General features: G+C 55.0%; 6 protein-coding genes across 6 annotated transcripts; 4 read left to right on the top strand and 2 right to left on the bottom strand.

Annotated features, from left to right (window-relative positions):
* Positions 1 to 45: 45 nt before the first annotated feature.
* CAOG_01166 (hypothetical protein) lies at positions 46 to 3,306 on the top strand. The gene is made up of 3 exons (XM_004365980.2): positions 46 to 111; positions 1,234 to 1,855; positions 2,023 to 3,306. Exons 2-3 carry the CDS (start codon positions 1,386 to 1,388, stop codon positions 3,110 to 3,112), a joined length of 1,560 nt encoding a protein of 519 aa, XP_004366037.1. The 5' UTR covers positions 46 to 111; positions 1,234 to 1,385; the 3' UTR covers positions 3,113 to 3,306.
* A 100-nt stretch (positions 3,307 to 3,406) lies between these two features.
* CAOG_01165 (hypothetical protein) lies at positions 3,407 to 4,145 on the top strand. Its single transcript, XM_004365979.2, has one exon. The coding sequence runs from the start codon at positions 3,470 to 3,472 to the stop codon at positions 3,902 to 3,904; it is 435 nt and encodes a 144-aa protein (XP_004366036.1). The 5' UTR covers positions 3,407 to 3,469; the 3' UTR covers positions 3,905 to 4,145.
* Positions 4,146 to 4,234: 89 nt separating this feature from the next.
* Positions 4,235 to 5,929, bottom strand: CAOG_01164 (hypothetical protein). The gene is made up of 6 exons (XM_004365978.2): positions 5,792 to 5,929; positions 5,454 to 5,534; positions 5,108 to 5,281; positions 4,930 to 5,014; positions 4,759 to 4,817; positions 4,235 to 4,668 (listed from the first exon to the last, which is right to left on the bottom strand). Exons 1-6 carry the CDS (start codon positions 5,825 to 5,827, stop codon positions 4,498 to 4,500), a joined length of 606 nt encoding a protein of 201 aa, XP_004366035.1. The 5' UTR covers positions 5,828 to 5,929; the 3' UTR covers positions 4,235 to 4,497.
* Positions 5,930 to 6,314: 385 nt separating this feature from the next.
* CAOG_01163 (hypothetical protein) lies at positions 6,315 to 11,795 on the top strand (the record flags this gene model as incomplete). The annotated part of the gene is made up of 2 exons (XM_004365977.2): positions 6,315 to 6,335; positions 7,549 to 11,795. A coding segment is annotated over exon 2 (3,797 nt), but the record flags the coding sequence as incomplete, so codon positions are not given.
* A 32-nt stretch (positions 11,796 to 11,827) lies between these two features.
* On the top strand, positions 11,828 to 13,735 carry CAOG_01162 (programmed cell death protein). The gene is made up of 2 exons (XM_004365976.2): positions 11,828 to 12,006; positions 12,122 to 13,735. Exons 1-2 carry the CDS (start codon positions 11,899 to 11,901, stop codon positions 13,640 to 13,642), a joined length of 1,629 nt encoding a protein of 542 aa, XP_004366033.2. The 5' UTR covers positions 11,828 to 11,898; the 3' UTR covers positions 13,643 to 13,735.
* CAOG_01161 (hypothetical protein) lies at positions 13,665 to 16,623 on the bottom strand. The gene is made up of 2 exons (XM_004365975.2): positions 15,458 to 16,623; positions 13,665 to 15,259 (listed from the first exon to the last, which is right to left on the bottom strand). Exons 1-2 carry the CDS (start codon positions 16,616 to 16,618, stop codon positions 13,748 to 13,750), a joined length of 2,673 nt encoding a protein of 890 aa, XP_004366032.2. The 5' UTR covers positions 16,619 to 16,623; the 3' UTR covers positions 13,665 to 13,747.
* Between the last annotated feature and the right edge of the window lie 143 nt (positions 16,624 to 16,766).

Genomic DNA, 16,766 nt, shown 5'->3' with positions numbered 1-16,766 from the left:
AGCATCATGCATTCACATTGACCAACACACTCTTCTTTGTTTTTTTGTTATTATTACTTGTTTTTCATTAAGCCTGAAATCTGACTCTTTGATCCATTTTTTTTGAACCAGGTTTGTTCTTTCCCTCCACCTTTTTTCCCCCATCTCAACAAGGCGATTTCAGCACGAACGAACAGTGCTTGCCTTGCCTGTCTGTCTGTCTGTCTGCAGAGTGCGTTGCGTTGTGTTGTGCTGGAGTGGAGTGCGACGAGCGGCACAATGCAGATCTGCATGAGATTGTATTACATTCCCTTTGTGTTTTTTTTGTTTGATTTCAACGGGTTCTTTCACGGTGCGTCACCCCCCCCCTCTTCCTCCTTCCCCTCTCGTTCAATTGCTCCCTCTGCGCTCGTTCCCTCTCTTCTGTTCCTCGCTCATCACATCAACGCTCTCCTCGTCGCATCCCCACCACCGCCGCCGCCGCACTTCCCTCACTTTACAGTTCACGTTGTATTTTATTATTTTTTATTATTTCATCTTATTATGATTATTATTATTTACGTCTCTCCAACGAAGGTTCAGCTGTCAGCTTCTCGTCTTCTGCCTCAGCTTGTGGACGTTAGACCAACGTCAACCCAGAGTTCTCACCACCCCCCTCCCCTCCCCAACAGTCAGACTACAGTGTACGCGTGAGTGTGTTTGTCATTCGGGGGCGCGTCTGATCACGAAACCGCCGCCGTTTTCTTTTTTTTTTTATGTGTTTTCCCTTTTAATTTTGTGGTTTGCCTGTAATGTTGCGCTTCCGCTCGCTTGTCCCCCTGTACCCGCCTCGCTCTCTGACTCGCACCAACCCCGCTGCACGAGTCCACGACACACACACACAACAAATATTCACTCAGTCACGCGCTCTCTCTCTCTCGCTCTCTTTGTTCCTCTTCTGCCATTCCTCATCTTCAAGCAAACCGCGCTGTTCATCTACACTTTGCGTTTGCTCCGCCCCTCAGCAGCACGCACACACTCACTCACGACCAACACACTCGCACTCTTACACACACACACACATTCGCACTCCCTCTCTCTCTTCGCTGCTTCTTGGCGTTTCCTCGCTTGGCGTTTCCTCGCTCTCACTTCTTCCTTCCAGTTCATCCATCTCTCAATCTTCACTCTCATCTCTTCCACTCTGTTTGCATTTGTTCACTTTGCCCACATTTTGACTTACTAGTTTTTGTTTTGTTTTGTTTTGTTTGTTTTCAGATTTCTTACCTCTTGTGGTTGTTGTCACACTTTCACACTCTTCCTTTATCATCAAGATTCTCGGCTCAACGGGTGGCGATCCCTTAAAGCTTCAAACAAAAACAACGGGCAAGCTCTTTGTCACCAAAGCACACAACGCAGCAACACCAAAGATGGGCGCCACGATCAGCACATCGAGCGCGTGCGAATTCCCGTACGCAGCGTCCACTGGATGCACTCAAACATTTGCAGAGCAGATTGGCGCACTCCACGACGGTCTGTCCATCACATACGGCATCGGGTGCCTCGGACTGCTCATATTCAGCACGGCTTGCCTCGTGCGCATTTATCAGCTGCGGCGGTCGAACGCAGCCATCTCGGAAGCAGTCCTGTCAGCCACCACACTGAAGGTCATGTGCGTTACGTACGCCGTCGTGATTGCACTCTGCATCCGAAGCGTCGACCTGCTCGCTTGGCGCGGCTGGATCAACCTGACTTTCAACAACTTTCTCTACGACGTTGGCGGCGCAGGCATCATCACCGTCGTCTGCATTCAAATCGATCACTGGCTCGCCTTCCTCAACTCGACCACCATCAGCAAGCGAAAAGCCTACAGGCGACAACAGCGCATCATCACAACTGGGTAAAGTTCCATTTTCTTTCTTGTCTTGTTTTTTTTTTGATTTTGTTCGTTTGTTTGCGAGTTCATGTTGCTCTGCAACAGTTTCCGCCGTTGTCGTGGCCATGCCTAACTCACATCAACTTCCACCCGCTCCACCTGGCTCGCGTTTCTTTCCCCCCTGCAAACAGATCCGTTTCCGTGGCGTGGCTGAGTCTCATCATTCTCGGCATCCTTTCCATCCAAGTCGGCAGCTACTGGGTCTTTAACGGCATCAAACTGGGCATCTTCATCGCCATCATTCTGTTTTGGTGCGCATTGGGCATCTTTTCGGGCCGTCGTATTGTTGGCATTTTGGCTGAGGCTGAGCGCAAGTATGGCATTCGCAGCAACCAAGACGGTGAGGCGGCCAAGAACAACAACACGCACGACAGCGAGAGCGAGCACCACTCACGCACATCCAACTCGATTACACACGAATCGACGGATGGGCACCGGTCGAGCACCACAAAGTCAAACACCATTTCGCGCGCCTCCGGCAAGCCTCAAGTGGGCGAGGAGGAATCGGCCCAAACAATCACCTCCAGGCGTCGCACGGTCGCGCTGCGTCGCGTGTACAACCGTGTCGTCATCGCCAGTGCTGCAGAAATCATTGCAGTCATTGCCATCACGTACAACATTATCTACATTACGCTGTCCGGCTATGACTGGGGCCAGCGAGTCTTGCCAATCGAAGTCGACACGATGATCTTGCTCAACGCCGCCGTGTATGACTTGTGCCACTTTGCTTTTGTGCTGATTGTGCTCGGCTTCTTCCACCCCTTCCGCTCCGCCATCTCGCACGGCAACAACCCCGCCCAGTACTCGTCTTCGGCGTCCGAGTCAAAATCGAGCCGCAAGCTCAAGCATTCCTACGCGTCCAACGCAAATTCGACTCCCATGCTCACCTCCGAGCTTGCGGACATTAGCATGAGCCAAATGAACGCTTCGACGACCGATGTCGCGCAGTCCACAGCGCAAGCGTCTCCGGCCGAAAATGCATCAGCCGAGCGGCTTGTCGAGGACGAAGGCATCGAGGTGATGATGAATGATCCGACAACGGAGCACTTCCCGTCGCCGTCCATGGAGATTGTGGGATCCAATTCCGTCCGCGCGTCCGTGGTGACTGAAAGTCGGAACGACCTGGAGCCAAATAATCCAGACAATCTGCAGTCACCACCAGCACAGGTTGTCGTCCATATTGGCGGCACGTCCAACTCGAGCGTCGATGTATCTCAGTAGCGTTCCTTCCCCGCCCGCTCCCTGTTTTTTGCATGCCTCTTTTTCGTTCCTCTTTTATTGTTGCTATCAATCCACCGCGACACCTGTCTATTGCTCTGCGGGATAGCGTTTCGTTGCTTGCCTTGTCCTTCTTCAGTCTCGTTTTGCGCTCACGACTTTTTCTTGTCAATAATAACAGTACAGTACCACCACCACCCACCACCAACTTTTATTCACCACTGTGCTGCATCCCCTCCCCCATGCATAACGAGTTGTGATGCCCCTTTGATTTGTTTTGGTCCAGTCTTCGTTTTGTTTCCGAATCCGAGTCTCAGTCTTTGCTGACAAACCGATCGTTGGCTCTCTTCCAAAACCAAAATGGGCTTCTCGTTCGACGGCCCATCGCGACCGGCGGGGATGCTGACTGCGCGCAGCCGGTCGCGACTCTTCCTGCTGGCCATGCTCGGGGCGATGGGGATGGCGCTGTACAGTGTGGCGGGGCGGCCCATGATGCGGTCGGACGAGTACCGCCGGGCCCAGCGCACCAATCGCGAGGCCATGCAGGCACGGGACAGAGACTTCAGGCCAGATCCATCCAGCCCCGAGGAGCAGGCGCGCGTCGCAGAGGTGCTCGAGCGCAAGCGACTCATGTCGCAGCTCGCCCAAAAGCGCGAGGCCGCCGCGCTCAGCCAAGCTGCCAACGACGCCGGGCGGCAACAGGAGGCCCGGCGCATTGCCCGAGAGCAACAGCAACAGCAGCAGCAGCAGAGCCAGGGTCAGAGCCAGGGTCAGGATCAACGACCGAATCCATAGGCGGTTTTTCAATCCGCAACAGCCTGAACCTGCTAAACCCCTTAAATCCTTAGATCGCCCCCCCCGCATTCAACCATTCATACAACCAGCATAAACCAAACATCAACATAGCTAATCCCCGCATCCCGAGTTGCGCTATGTGCTACAAAACCCACTGTACTGTACCTTTACGATCTTTTGTTTCACCAAAGTGCTCGTACTTGTATTTTCTGTTTCACCAAAGTATAATTATGTTCCACAAAATCTCCCCCAAGCTCAACAACGCCCCCGTAAGCTCCGTTGTCGAGGCTGGCTTGCCCAATTGGCTTGGAAGAGGACCTTGAAATCAAGTGTGACCGAACGTTCGCATTCATTCATACAACAAGTTGCACTGAAAAACAAAAAAACGAGACAAGAAGGCAACAACGACGAGTACTCGGGCAGACAGCAAACATCCGGAACTGAATGTCTTCTTTTCCATCAGAAAACTTGTCCAAGAGTCGACACCTCTGACTCAACGGACAAGAGAAGAACCGCGCATCATGCAGACAACAATACACGCAATTTACAACACGCACAAACATTGGACGCTTGGCAACCAGCAGCGTTTCTTTTTACACGACAGGCTGCTGAGCGTAAGCAGGCTGCTGAGCGTAAACAGGCTGAGCAACGGGTTGGTTGACAGGAGTCATGGGGATGGGGTTGATGCGGCGGGGAGCGCCAGATTCGACAACCATAGTGCTCTTGGTGCGCTTGAGCAGGAGGCTCGCGAGCCAGCAGCCAAACTGACATCCAAAGCAAAGCATTTGAGATGGAGTCGGAAATTTCAAAACGCCAGTGATCTCTAGAGGAGGAGGGGGAGAGCAAACTCTTACCACAAACGGAAGAAGAATGATTGCGAACGAACCCATGGCCTTGGTAACGCTGCCGAGGTCTGTCAAGCGCGCGAGAAGCAACGAGCAACAAACGTCAGTCATTTCGGCCGTCCAACAAACTGCAGTGACACTTCAGATCTGCAGTAGATTAACTCGACACGGTTGTCCTACTGTCGAAACGGTCATTGAACATGCGGATGGCAAGGCCGAACGCAACCAGAGTCAGACCAAGGGCGATAGTAAGGGAGCCCAGAGTCTGTTGATACAAGCAAAGAAAGATGCAAGCAAGGAGCGTGAGTCTCAACACAGGTCTGAACAGAAGACCAAGCAACGCGCTGGGAAAACGCACAGCGGAAGACGAGCCGTAAAGGGGCTTGCGGACTTCTTCTTGGCCGGAAGCATTGCGGCGGTTGCTGTGCGTGCTATCACGGTCAAGGATCAGGCCAAGAATGCACGCCAGGGCGGTGGTTGTGCCTGCCAAGAGGGACACTGCAGAGCAGAAAGTACCTGCCGCGTTGGTTCGCTGCACAAAGCGAAGGGAATCCATAAAATTCCCGTGTGAGTTTGGAAGACCTCACGGCAATGTTGCTGCGCAAGTAGGAAAAGAGGGGCACTTTTTCAAACAAAGCCACAAAAACACAGCGCGGTGCGACTGCTGCTCAGAAATCAGCCGAATTTGTTGCAAAAACACCTACGCGGTTGCCCGTGTCTGCAGGAACTTCAAAGACTCCTTGGAAGATCGCGCCTGCGAGACCGATGAGGGTCAATGCAATAAGCTGTACATGGAAGGGGTCAAGCACGATCAGAGCGTGGGGTGAGTGGAGCAAGGATGGGCAATCACAAAACACACACACAAAAAAAAAGAACGCCAAAAAAACCCGCGCACTTTGCATTTTGTACTTTTTGTAACATCCCGACCCCCTCCCCCTCTCCACCTTCCGACACTTCGCTCGTTTTGAAATAGATACACAATGACAGCAAAGCAACATGCACGACCGTCGCTCCTTCTCAATACGACGCGCATGAACGTTACCAAAGTGATGGCGTAGAGAACTTTTGCAAAACCCATGTTGTTGCGTTTGTTTGATTTGCTTGGGTGTTTGTGATGGACACGTCGCTAACAGCAAGGCAAAAGAATAAGGTACTGAACGACTGGCGGTGCGAATGAAAAGCAAGACTGGACCCGAAAATCCGGCGCCCAAATACTCTGAGACAAAAAAACAAAAAAGGACGCTGGTCGCCGTGCAAGAAACAGAAAAAATGCAAACGTGATGCACTTGAGGATTTTCATCACCACGCGTAAATGATGCGTTTGCAAGACAACTGTGCAAAGTGAGTGAGTCACACAGACATCGGCATCTGGCGTGCAGTAAGAGGACCAGCGTTGGACTTTGTTGTTGCCGAACATTGAATCGGCTGGCGACTGTTTGAGGAGCCACTTTAGTTTTCGACTGACTGATTCTCACACAGACTCAGCCTCTTGTTCAGTGCAAGACTGAATCTCGCCTTTGAGCTACCAGACCCATGATAGACCGACTATTGGTCCAGTCTCGTTTCGTTTGTCCTTTTGTTCGTTGGTAAGTTTTTTTTTTTTTTTTTTTTTTTAGTTTTTTTTTTTTTTTGCAGGAGACTGCCGGCTCCCTGCTCCTGCTGCGACGATGCTGCACACCCGCTTCCCCCTTCGGCGCCCATTCACACCACACTTGCTCTTCCTCTTTGCATCTCCATCGCCCTTCCGCCGTGTCTCGCTCGCCTGCAAAATCGACCTCGCACTGCGCTAAGCTCGGTTTGCGGATTTTTCAAAAATAGCTTTTTTTTTTTTTTTTTTGCCATCGATCTCATGCTCCGACCTTGCGACTGGGCCCCCCGGGGAATTTGGCGCTGCGGATCACTGACTGGGACCAACGTTGTCTCGGTCCTCCCATCCGCATCCGCCTGCGAGTGTGGACTTGCATTGGGGGAAGAGCGAAAAGTGGATGTGTGGTTTGCGTAGCAACCCGTCTCCACTCGCTCAGATCTGCCGCTCCACCTCCAAATCCTGCTCCCAGTCAACCCCACGACCAGATGTCGTCTCAGCATTGGACGTGTTGAGTGCAGATCCACAAAAGCGGATTGCACTGCGCAGGGGTCAGAAATCAAAGCAGGCCAACATGTCGCCAAAAAAAAAAAAAAAAAAAATAGTATTTTTATATTTTATTTTTTATATTTTGTGGCATTGCTCCCAGCTGGACGAGCGCGTCGCCAACCTCCCCGACTCTTCTGACTGACTTGCGCTCGGCAGTCAGGCTGCAACTGTGTTTGTCTGCATGGCAACACTCTCGTTGCGCATTGTCACGCGCGGTTTTCGTTTCGGAGCTCTCTTGCTTTTTTGATTTTTGCTCTTTTTTTTTTTTTTTTTTTTTTTTTTTCATTCTTCAATGGAAAACCACAGCGGCTTTTTTTTTTTCTTCTTCTTCTTCGTTTCCTGTGCCACTGTTGAGCGAGCGCCCCACTTTTTTTTTTTGAGGTGACGATGCACGCCTCGATCTTCTTGTTCCCTTCTGTGATGATACTGAGCCCCCTTGCATCGTGGAGCACTCTTTTGGCTCGTCTCTGTCATTCCCCTCCCTCCCCCACACACACACTCATTCCATGCTCATTTTCTCATTCCAGCGCAGCCCTCATCATTCGTCTCACATGTCGCATGCACGACAACGTCACATTGCACATTTTCACACGTACAAATGGATCTGGAACTGCGCCCCCCTCCCCACTCACTCGACTTTTGATCCACACTCGTTTGTGATCCAGTGTCTCAGACCGCGACTTGCTGTGGCTCCTTTCCCCCGGCTGTCCGAGCGCTCGACTCAAATTTGAACAACCGCAAGCCGATAGACGCACCCAACAACCCCCACCCAAACAGTCTCTCTTCCGCTTCCTTGTGTGTGTCTGTCTCTCTGTGTGAGCTGGAGTCCGCGCGCTCAACCACACAAAACAAAACTTGCTGAAACACCATGCTCGACCTCTTTGTGCTCGTGCCGCTGGACGGCCACATGATCCAACCGGATCCAGCCACCTTGATGCGAGAAGTGCAGCTGGACGTCATGGCTGCAGGGACTGACAGCACCAGCAGCCCCGAGCTCCTGGCATCCACCGCGTCGCTTGGTCGCGTCAAGAAGCTCTACTCTCCCACAGACGCTCGCAAAACGGTGGCCGAGGTCATTGCCATGCTCTCCCAACAGCTCATTGCACAGGATGCCGCCGGGGACTTGGGTCTGCCTGCGCCTCGAGCAGCAAAGCCGCTCCATCACTCGGTATCAACCACCTCCGCCGCAAAGGCGTTTGCCCTCAACAGCAACAGCAACAGCGTTGGAACGCCTACATCGCCCACTGCACCCATCTCGCTTGCTCAGGGATTGCCTGGGCGTGAACCTGGCGAGGAGCCCGGCGAATGGCTCCATCTTGCATCCCGAGGTCTCTTCCACGTCGATTCACTCGAATGGCTCTCGCCGGATCGCACCATTGAGAGCTACAGGCTCACGCCTGGCTCGGCGCTGTGGTTTCGGGATCGCTTCCGCTACATTAAGGTGCGCCTCATGGACGAGTCTGTCAAGACATTGCGCGTCGACGAGTCTGTGCCGGTCAAGTCGGTTGTCGATCACATCTGCGCCCAAATGCAACTGACGCGCTCAGCAGAGCTGTCGCTCTTGGTCGATCTGAGCGCCGGATTGCCCGAAGGCATGCGTGCGGGCGGCTCGGTCATTTCACCGGCCGCCAGCCTCAGTCTGCTTCTCCACCGCGACGAACGTGTCATCCACCTCATGAAGCACTTGCAGACGCAGGAAACGGCAGAATACTCATCCATCAACGCCGCCTTCCCGTCGCCAGCACGCGAAGGGTCTCCAACAACCTCGCCCGCACCTGGCAGTGGCTCAAAGTCAGTCGCAGCCACGCTGTTGGCCGGGGAGCACGGGAAGCGAAATAGCAGCAACGGCGGCGGCGGCGGCGGCTCTGCCAAGAAGGCCAAGATTGCACGGTCCTCCTCCGCCGAGTCAAACGACGCAAGTATCGCCCGTTCGGGCAGCACAATCAGCACCAACAGCAGCAGCGGCAGCAGCCCCTCGTCCAAAAAGGACAAGGCGGGCCAGGTACAACGCCAAAGCTCATCTGTGCAGCAGCGCGACTCTTCCAACTCAATCTACTTGCCCTCACCTGAAAAGCTGGCGGCTGGAGCAACCGACCCCAGTCAGGTGCCCGTGCTCGTTTCACCAGCACCAATCTCGCCGTTGTATTCGCGAACGGAACTTCAGCCACACCACTGCAAGCTCAAGAAGCGTCTCGAGCGGTTTGTGTCCATGCACGGCGAGGACAGCATGCTCATCGACCAGCCCTGGCTCGACGTGTCGGAAACTCTGGCGCGACAACGCATCCCGCCAGGCGCCCAGCTGATTCTCAAGCACCGCTTCTTTGGCAACCAGATGCATCTCTCGCGGCGAGATCTCGTTCGCCTACACATGATGTTTGCGCAGGCTCGGCACGCATTCTCGTCCGGGCATGTCAACTGCGAGGAAGACGAGGGTGTCACATTCTGCGCCTTGCTCATGCAAGTCTTGTACGGCGACCGCAACGAAGACCAGCATACGCTCACCTTTTTTGTCGGGCACATGAAGGGGGCTCCCAAGCGCGAGCCAACCGCGCCCCAAGGCTCCGGGCTGCTCGAATCGCCCGTGCTCTCGTCGTACGGCGGTGCGTTTGCCGTGCCCCAGTCCTTCCGCTCTGTTGCGTTCGCGCGCCGCGTCCTCCGAGAGCACGCTTCCCTTGCAGGAATGTCCGAAACCGACGCCATGTACTGCTTTGTGAGGCTTTGGAACATGGTCGAGTCGTTTGGCATGGAATTGTTCAGCTGTCACGTCCATGCGACGGGCCAGCCTGCAGTCTTTGGCATTGCCGCGGATCGCGTTGCCTTTATTAGCTTGGACATGATCAAGAGCGGTCCCGTCCAGTTCCCGCTCAGCGACATTCGGCAGTGGATTGTGGATGTCAATCCCGACACCATCACGCTGCAGTTTGAGCACCACTCTCTCGTCATTGGCGTGCCTGGTTGCGCCAAAACGATCGACGAGACGCTTCGCGCCTACCTCGATCCGTCCATGTCCCAGGAGGCCATTCTCGAAGCCGCTGCCGCCTCCTTGGGCCTGGATGGAACCGACCCCGAGGTTTTCTCTGCCATCCTAACGGCGCCCAAAATTCGCAAGTATGTCGGAACAATCAAGGATGCCCGCGAGAAGGCGCGCCGGACGAGCAACTTTGCGATCGCGCGTGTCGACAACGAGACGTTCTGGCAGGAGGAGCTGGACGCCAAGCAGAAGGGCTCCAAAAATGGCCAAGCCGGCAAGGACCCTGCCGTCCCCGTCATCCAGACCCCGCCTCACGAGCCGCAGTTCATTCCGCCGCCGCAAGCCATTCCGTCTCCGACATCGGCCATTTCCCAGCTGTCCGAGCTCACTGCTTCGTCCGCTCTCATTGTGGGTCAAATGAACAAGCTGGGCACCTACCGCGCAAAGCGCTCTGCCAGCATCAGTCAGCTCACGCCGATTGTGCTTCCGAACGCCGATGCTCCTGCGCAACCGGATGCGGAGGAGGTCGTCCAGTCGATTCCCGGCATCGTGTCCATGGATCCCGCCAGTGGTTCCAAGTCCATTCGCGGTTTCCAAAAGAGCCTCGGTCGTTCGGCCGGTATCCACCAGGTCAACCTGCTCCGCGACCAAGAGCAAGAGTCGACTTCGCCCACGCCGCTGACTGCGGCGTCAGCCAGCACGAGCGCCAGCGCCTCGGCGAGCGGCGTGAGCACTCCGTCGCAGCAGCATCCCCTCGGCTTCTTCCCAGCGCTCGGCGCAGGTGGTGCCGCTGGCGCGCTCCTGGTCGCCGCAGCAGGCGAGGCGGGCTTGTCCTACCCTCGCGTGCGCGTCCCAAGGTCGGGCGCCACGTCCGTCTCCACGCTGTCACCGTCCAGCTCGAACTACTCTCTCGGAGCCGTTGCCACTGGCTCGCGCGGCAGCTTCACTGGGTCTGAGGGCAAACCAGCGTCGCTGCTCGCCAACCAGCCGCGTCTCCGCGGCGCGTCCGCATCGAGCAGCTCGGGCGCCCTGGCCAAGAGCGCCATGCTTGCGTCAGCACAGCAAAACCAGGCTCAGCCCCGCCCGCCATCGCCAGGTCGTGTCTCTGTGACCCTGAGCGATGGCATGCCGGCCGGGTCGCCGCCCAGCAGCCCGCACTCTGCGCCATTGCCCGATCCCACACGACACCGCCTCTCCATGTCGCCGTCCCACTTTGAAACTGTGCTTGAAGAGGAGCCGCGTCAGGGAGGCGAGCTCACCGCTCGCGAACGCAAGCACCGCAGCGTGGTCTTTGCCCTGGACAACCAGAGTGTGTCAAGTCGCGATTCATCCGGCTCGTTCATTGAGCGGTCGTCGGTGGAGCAGCCCATTCTGCCCACGTTGAGTGCATTTGTCGTGGCCCCAGTCCTGGTGGCGACGCCCGACGAAATGCCCGCCCTCGCGCACGCCACCTCCATGGTTCGAGCAGAAACCATGGATGGCTTGAATGCCGATCCTGCAGAGCTGGATGACTTGGCACGCGAGACTCATGCCCGCACGGCGTCCCATTCCGACGACCTCGCAGCGCCCGCGACGAAAGGAGACGAGCCGATCGCCGAGACGAGCGAGGCGAGTGCGAGGCGAGTCCAGCTTCCGGCGAGCCGACGCCAGAGGACGAATCTGCTTCGGCTGTTGCCAACGAAGAAACCAACTCGAGAATTGTCCAATACTAACAACAAAAACAAGCGATTCAAGGCAATCCACAAGCTCTCAGCATCCACTGGTTTGGAGTGTTTTGACTGTTTGTGAATTTCAAGTGTCGTATCATCAGTCATTTTGTTCATTTTGTTCGGGTCTTTTTTGCGTGTCTGAGTGTGTATGAGTGTCTGAGTGTGTCTATCTGTGGATTTATTTCTTTGTGCCTTTCTTCTTTGTTAAAATAAACCAGCTGATTTCTTTTTGAAGTGGAACAACAATTTGTCAGTCTTAGTTTTCCTGTTTGACGGGTTGAAACACTCTACCTTTTTTGGCTGCGTTCTCATTCAAGGCGACCCTCCATTCGTCGATGAGTTCAAATAGCACAGTATACCTCGGTCTTGTTGACGCGCCGATCGCGAGTGCTCGTGAGGACCACTCGTGTGGCTGGTGGACCAACAAGATTGGCGGTGTGCCGGTACGTCTGTCAAACCAATATCAAACAAACAATAGCAGAGAACTTTGCCAGTTCATCATGACTCATACAAGTGTATGATTGATGCATGCCCCCCTTTTGCGCACCTTTGTCATAGAATGGCGTCGACGGATCTGCGCCTTGGCTGAGCAGCGCGTTGCTCGAGTCGACGTCGCGATCAAGCAGCGCCCTCCAGAGCACTGCATCGACGTCATCTTTATCATCTTCATCATCATCATCATCATCATCGTCGTCGTCGTCGCAGAGTGGATTCAAGTTGACCTGCCAGAGCTGCGGAAGGACCGACCGCACCGTCCTCGTGGCGCAAGTGTACGCGCCGCTCGATGCCGAAACCAGTCCACGAGCGTCCGATCACGAAGCCGAGCGCGTGCTGTATCTGTTTGCGTGCCTTGGCCAACATGGTGCCAGTGCGAGCGGAGCTGTGCCATGCAGCAGTTCGGCGCAGGGCTGGACTGTCATCCGATCCACCCGAGCGTCGTCTGCCCAACATGCACCTGCTGCTTCAGCTTCAACGCTGCTACAGCAGTCGTCATTCCGAAGCAGTGGTAATGCTGCACCAACAAGCACTTCGCGGCATGGCGCAGTAGTGCAAACGCCACCAAAAGCAAACGCCAAGCCAACGGGCACGACTCGGCCGAGCCCGCAGCCAGCTTGGGGAAGCGCGCCAGCCACACAACAACCTCGAGAGCGACAGCTGCTGGATGATGACGATGACGATGATGGAGACGATCTCGAAGCATTGCTGAATCAGCGCAACAGCCAGTTGGAGAAGAAATCAGCCGCGCCCGCTGCCTCATCCTTGGCTGGGTCGGTCGCTGCAGTCACTGCATCGCTCGAGAAGGAAGCATCGAACGCAGCGTCGGTGCATGCTGCCACCAGTAGCCAATCTCCAGCAGGTGCCGGGACTCCATCGTTGGCGCCATTCTATGTTAATGTTGACGAGGAGCCTGCGACCGGGGTGCACCTCACCGACCACGAGCAAGCATTGCTGGCAGAGTACGAAAAGCGCGAGGCTCTTCCGAAGGCCGAGCAGGATGAGCTTGGCGAAGGCGGCGCGACGGTCGACGAGGCGTACGAGTCGTCCAAGGAAAACCTCAAGCATGGCGATGTGACGTTTGCCAAATTCTTCAAGCGCATCCAACTTCAACCCCAGCAAGTGATTCGCTACAATATCGGTGCCAAGCCGTTGCTCATCACCGGTCTTGAAAAGCACTTGCCCCCTGCGACTCCGCCCGCTTGCCCGCACTGCGGAGCCGCCCGAGTCTACGAAATGCAGCTTCTCTCGACAGTCGTCGCGCATCTACAGCCTTCCAACTTCCGGCCGACAGCAGCAGCTGGAGAGGACGAGTGGAGCCATCAGTCCGTCGACGCTGCAATTGGCGCCATGGACTGGGGCGCTGTTCTCGTCTACTCGTGCACCCGCAACTGTGCACCGACCGGCGCTCATCGCCATGGTTCCGTAGTGAGTGTTGTTGAAACCCTCCACGTGCAACCCGATCCAGACGTCATGTCCATGTCGGTGATGGATCGGCTCGAGCATGAACCAGTCACCGAAGCGCAACTTGCTGCCGCTGCTTCAGATGTTGCCGATGTGAACGGTGCTGCTGCGGGTTTTTAATGAGAGTATTCTTTGATTCTTTGTTGTATATTAGCTTCGTTTTTATGATTACACGGTCAAACAAAACTGCAAAAAAAAAAATCCCTTTTTCACCCCGCATCCCTTTCAATGAAGTTGCTCTTGCAAACTCGTCAACTGCACTTGCCAGGTCTGATATGCAGCAATAGCACGCTCCAACTGGTCGGAATCAGTGATCAGCAGCATCCAGTCCGTGTACGGCGACCGCGGAACGGTTGGCCAACCGCCGAACAGCAAGCAGATGGGCTCGAACGTGGAATAGAGACAATCCACATACCATTGCAGTTCCGGACTTGAGGCACTTGCAGACTCGACTGCAGCTTCACTGTGAGCGAAAGCGATGAAGGACTCGAGCGCCAAATACGCCTCCGTCCACCTGTTCGTCAACTCTGTCACTTGAGCGACATCGGTTGGACTCCATTGCTTGAGGTCCTGGATGCGATTGGCATAGTGATTTAGAATATAGCCCACAGCGGCAATAAACCGTGGAGGACGCAGCAGATTTGCGGGAGGCATCACGGGTCGGAGTTGCGCTTGAGCCGTCGCCACCAAATCCCCTTGGCTCGTGGCAGAAGAAGACGAAGATGAAACAAACGAAGAAGATAAAGAAGAAGAAGTGGCCATCGGCCCTTGCACACGATCAACACTGGCAGAATGATCAAGGGCGCGGGCGGAAGCTGCCTTCCGCTTTTCTGCGGCTGCCGGTGGCGTTTGCAGACTGACAAACCCGTGGAACATTTCGAGAAAGATGTCACGGGCAGTGTGAATGCCTTCGTCAGCCAGCTGTTGCTTTTCAAGAGGAATGTCTGCGAGCTCGCGTGGACGTCGCTCCGACGAGATTGGCCAATTTTGCACAATCTGGACAAACGCTGATATCGCAATAATCGCCTCCGACGGCCTCATTGACCGAGGAGGCGTTTTCAAAATCTGCTGTGCGAGCAGCGGAATCAGCTTGGCCGCACCGTCCTCAATCTCTCTCGGAAGGAATGAGAAGGCACTCCAAGTCTGCTTGATTAATGTCATCATTTCGGACGTGTTCCAAGGCGGCTGTATCTTGACGACGGCGCTCCATAGCTCGCCCAGCTCCGCTCGCACCTCGTTCATCACGGCAACAGACATGTGCTTTTCAAACTCGACCACAAGGCTGTCAAACACTGCTCCATAGTACGGAGTTGGCGAGTTGTCCGAGCCCAGGTGCACAGGCGATGGTGTGTGCGATTCGTCCATGACAAGAGCGACCGGTTGACGTGCAGTTGGCAGTCGCGGAGCAAGCGAGGTCGATGAGCCAAAGCCGTGCGGCAAGAACGGCGGCGCTGCAGCTGCAGGCAACAACTCGGAATCATCCATTTGAAGCACAGCGTCCAAATGGGACTGCCCAGCTGATTCGCCCGAAAATGGTTGCCCGCCATCAAACTCTCCGTGCAGTGCAGACATTGGTTCGAGCTGCTGGGGAAAGTCCGCCACCGAGAAACACTCAATGTTGTTCACCAGCGCTTTCACGCCCAGGTTCTTATCGTTTGTGAGCAGAATGACGCGCGGCATCGGTACTTTGCTTTGCCGATAGCGCAAGCAGCAGTCAAGGATGCGATCGTCATTGTTCTGGTTTTGGGAATCAGCAGTATCAAAGTGGACAAGTCAGAAGCGCAAGCAGCAGTCAAGGATGCGATCGTCATTGTTCTGGTTTTGGGAATCAGCAGTATCAAAGTGGACAAGTCAGAACTCGACTCGAACATTGCAAAAAAAAAAAAAACCAAAAAAAAGTTCTCGCGAGATGCGCGCACCCAAAGAAAATCTCACCTCAATGCCTGGCTCGTTGAAACCTTTCGAGGACTCTTTCAGAGGCTGGCCTTTGAGGAAAGGGTGCTTGGCTTGGAGCATGCGAAGCAAAAATTCGTTTGCACGCTGGGCTTCGGTGCTGACATTGCCCTTTTTCAATCTGTCCAGCTCTTGAACTACAGTCCACGGCAAGACAACGACTAGCGCGGTCCTTTGCGGTAGCGAGAGGGTGCGCTTCTCGGCGTGGTGCTGCAACTCGGATGCGCGGATGCTTTCGTACTGCTCCAGCTGGTGCAGCGCCTGCCGCACAGCACCAGGAGCAGCGCATCCTGTACTGGTATAGTGAGCCACAGCCTGCCGTGCGTACTCGAGCTGTGGCGCAACGTCGTTCGATGCCAAAAGTAGCCTCAAAAATGGCAGGTCAGAGATCAAAACGTTCGTGTCCACAACGACAAAGATGCGCTCGAGGCTCAGAGGCGTCACCATCGCGGCCGCCGAGCTATCAGACACGTACACGTGATCATAGATGGACGACGCAGGTGCGCTCAGATGCGCGTCGAGCATCGAGGTGTCTGTGCTTGGGTGCTGAAGGCTTTGCGTGGACATGCCGCCGCCGCCGCTGCCATCATCAGCATACATTGCATCGTAAATGTTGCCCTCGTGCATGCTTGTAAGCTGATGCGGATTCGTGTACGCATGTGAGACGGCCGAATCTGCATCATCAGATTGGAAATTCTGGTGCATCTCGAGCGGTCCTGCGCTGGCCACCGGATGATAGATTGCGCCAAACTGTGCTTGGTACATGACTCGATTATCATCACTCTGGTTGTAGGACGACGATGGACGGAGACTGCCTTGCCACCAATCCGTTGCAGCAGCATTATTCTGGTTGAATCCGCCTTGGTGATCCGCGTGAGACCACTCTGCCACCGCCGAGCCACTCGTCGCATCTGCATCCATAGCAAGGGTCCTTGAGGTGGTTGCCTGATATGCAGTGGGACGGCTGTAGCTGAGCTCGGTCGTCATCATGGTTTGAGTGGAGTCCGACTCGCAATGTTTTGCCTGCCACGACCCGATCTGAGGCGGATGTTGCCGAACAATGCCTGCATTGTGGATGTGCGTGTTGCCTGATGATGATGATGACGATGACGATGACGATGGTCGGTCATCCAGTCCAGACATTGATCCGGAAGACGAAAACACTTTTGGACTGAGCAGCTCAGATCAGTCTGAGCAAGGAAACCATCAACAATCAACAAGCAACATCGAACGATCGAGCAATCACGTAAAACCCACAAACCCCCTCCTCCGGGGGCCAGGGGTGATCTTC

The sequence above is a fragment of the Capsaspora owczarzaki genome (assembly GCF_000151315.2).
Source record: "Capsaspora owczarzaki ATCC 30864 unplaced genomic scaffold supercont2.1, whole genome shotgun sequence".
NCBI lineage: Eukaryota > Filasterea > Ministeriida > Capsasporidae > Capsaspora > Capsaspora owczarzaki.
Note: the sequence above shows the minus strand (reverse complement) of the source record. Positions and strands in the feature narration are given on the sequence as shown.

What these genes read in the sequence shown, in the direction of transcription:
- CAOG_01161 (XM_004365975.2), bottom strand. Translation starts at nt 16,618, where the DNA reads ATGTCTGGACTGGATGACCGACCATCGTCATCGTCATCGTCATCATCA. An exon ending in TCAACGAGCCAGGCATTGAG is followed by an intron (nt 15,260 to 15,457) that starts GTGAGATTTTCT and finishes TCCCAAAACCAG; the next exon opens with AACAATGACGATCGCATCCT.
- CAOG_01164 (XM_004365978.2), bottom strand. Translation starts at nt 5,827, where the DNA reads ATGGGTTTTGCAAAAGTTCTCTACGCCATCACTTTG. An exon ending in TTCTCTACGCCATCACTTTG is followed by an intron (nt 5,535 to 5,791) that starts GTAACGTTCATG and finishes TTCCATGTACAG; the next exon opens with CTTATTGCATTGACCCTCAT. An exon ending in GTTCAATGACCGTTTCGACA is followed by an intron (nt 4,818 to 4,929) that starts GTAGGACAACCG and finishes CGCGCTTGACAG; the next exon opens with ACCTCGGCAGCGTTACCAAG.
- CAOG_01165 (XM_004365979.2), top strand. Translation starts at nt 3,470, where the DNA reads ATGGGCTTCTCGTTCGACGGCCCATCGCGACCGGCGGGGATGCTGACT.
- CAOG_01166 (XM_004365980.2), top strand. Translation starts at nt 1,386, where the DNA reads ATGGGCGCCACGATCAGCACATCGAGCGCGTGCGAATTCCCGTACGCA. An exon ending in CAGCGCATCATCACAACTGG is followed by an intron (nt 1,856 to 2,022) that starts GTAAAGTTCCAT and finishes CCCTGCAAACAG; the next exon opens with ATCCGTTTCCGTGGCGTGGC.
- CAOG_01162 (XM_004365976.2), top strand. Translation starts at nt 11,899, where the DNA reads ATGAGTTCAAATAGCACAGTATACCTCGGTCTTGTTGACGCGCCGATC. An exon ending in ACAAGATTGGCGGTGTGCCG is followed by an intron (nt 12,007 to 12,121) that starts GTACGTCTGTCA and finishes CCTTTGTCATAG; the next exon opens with AATGGCGTCGACGGATCTGC.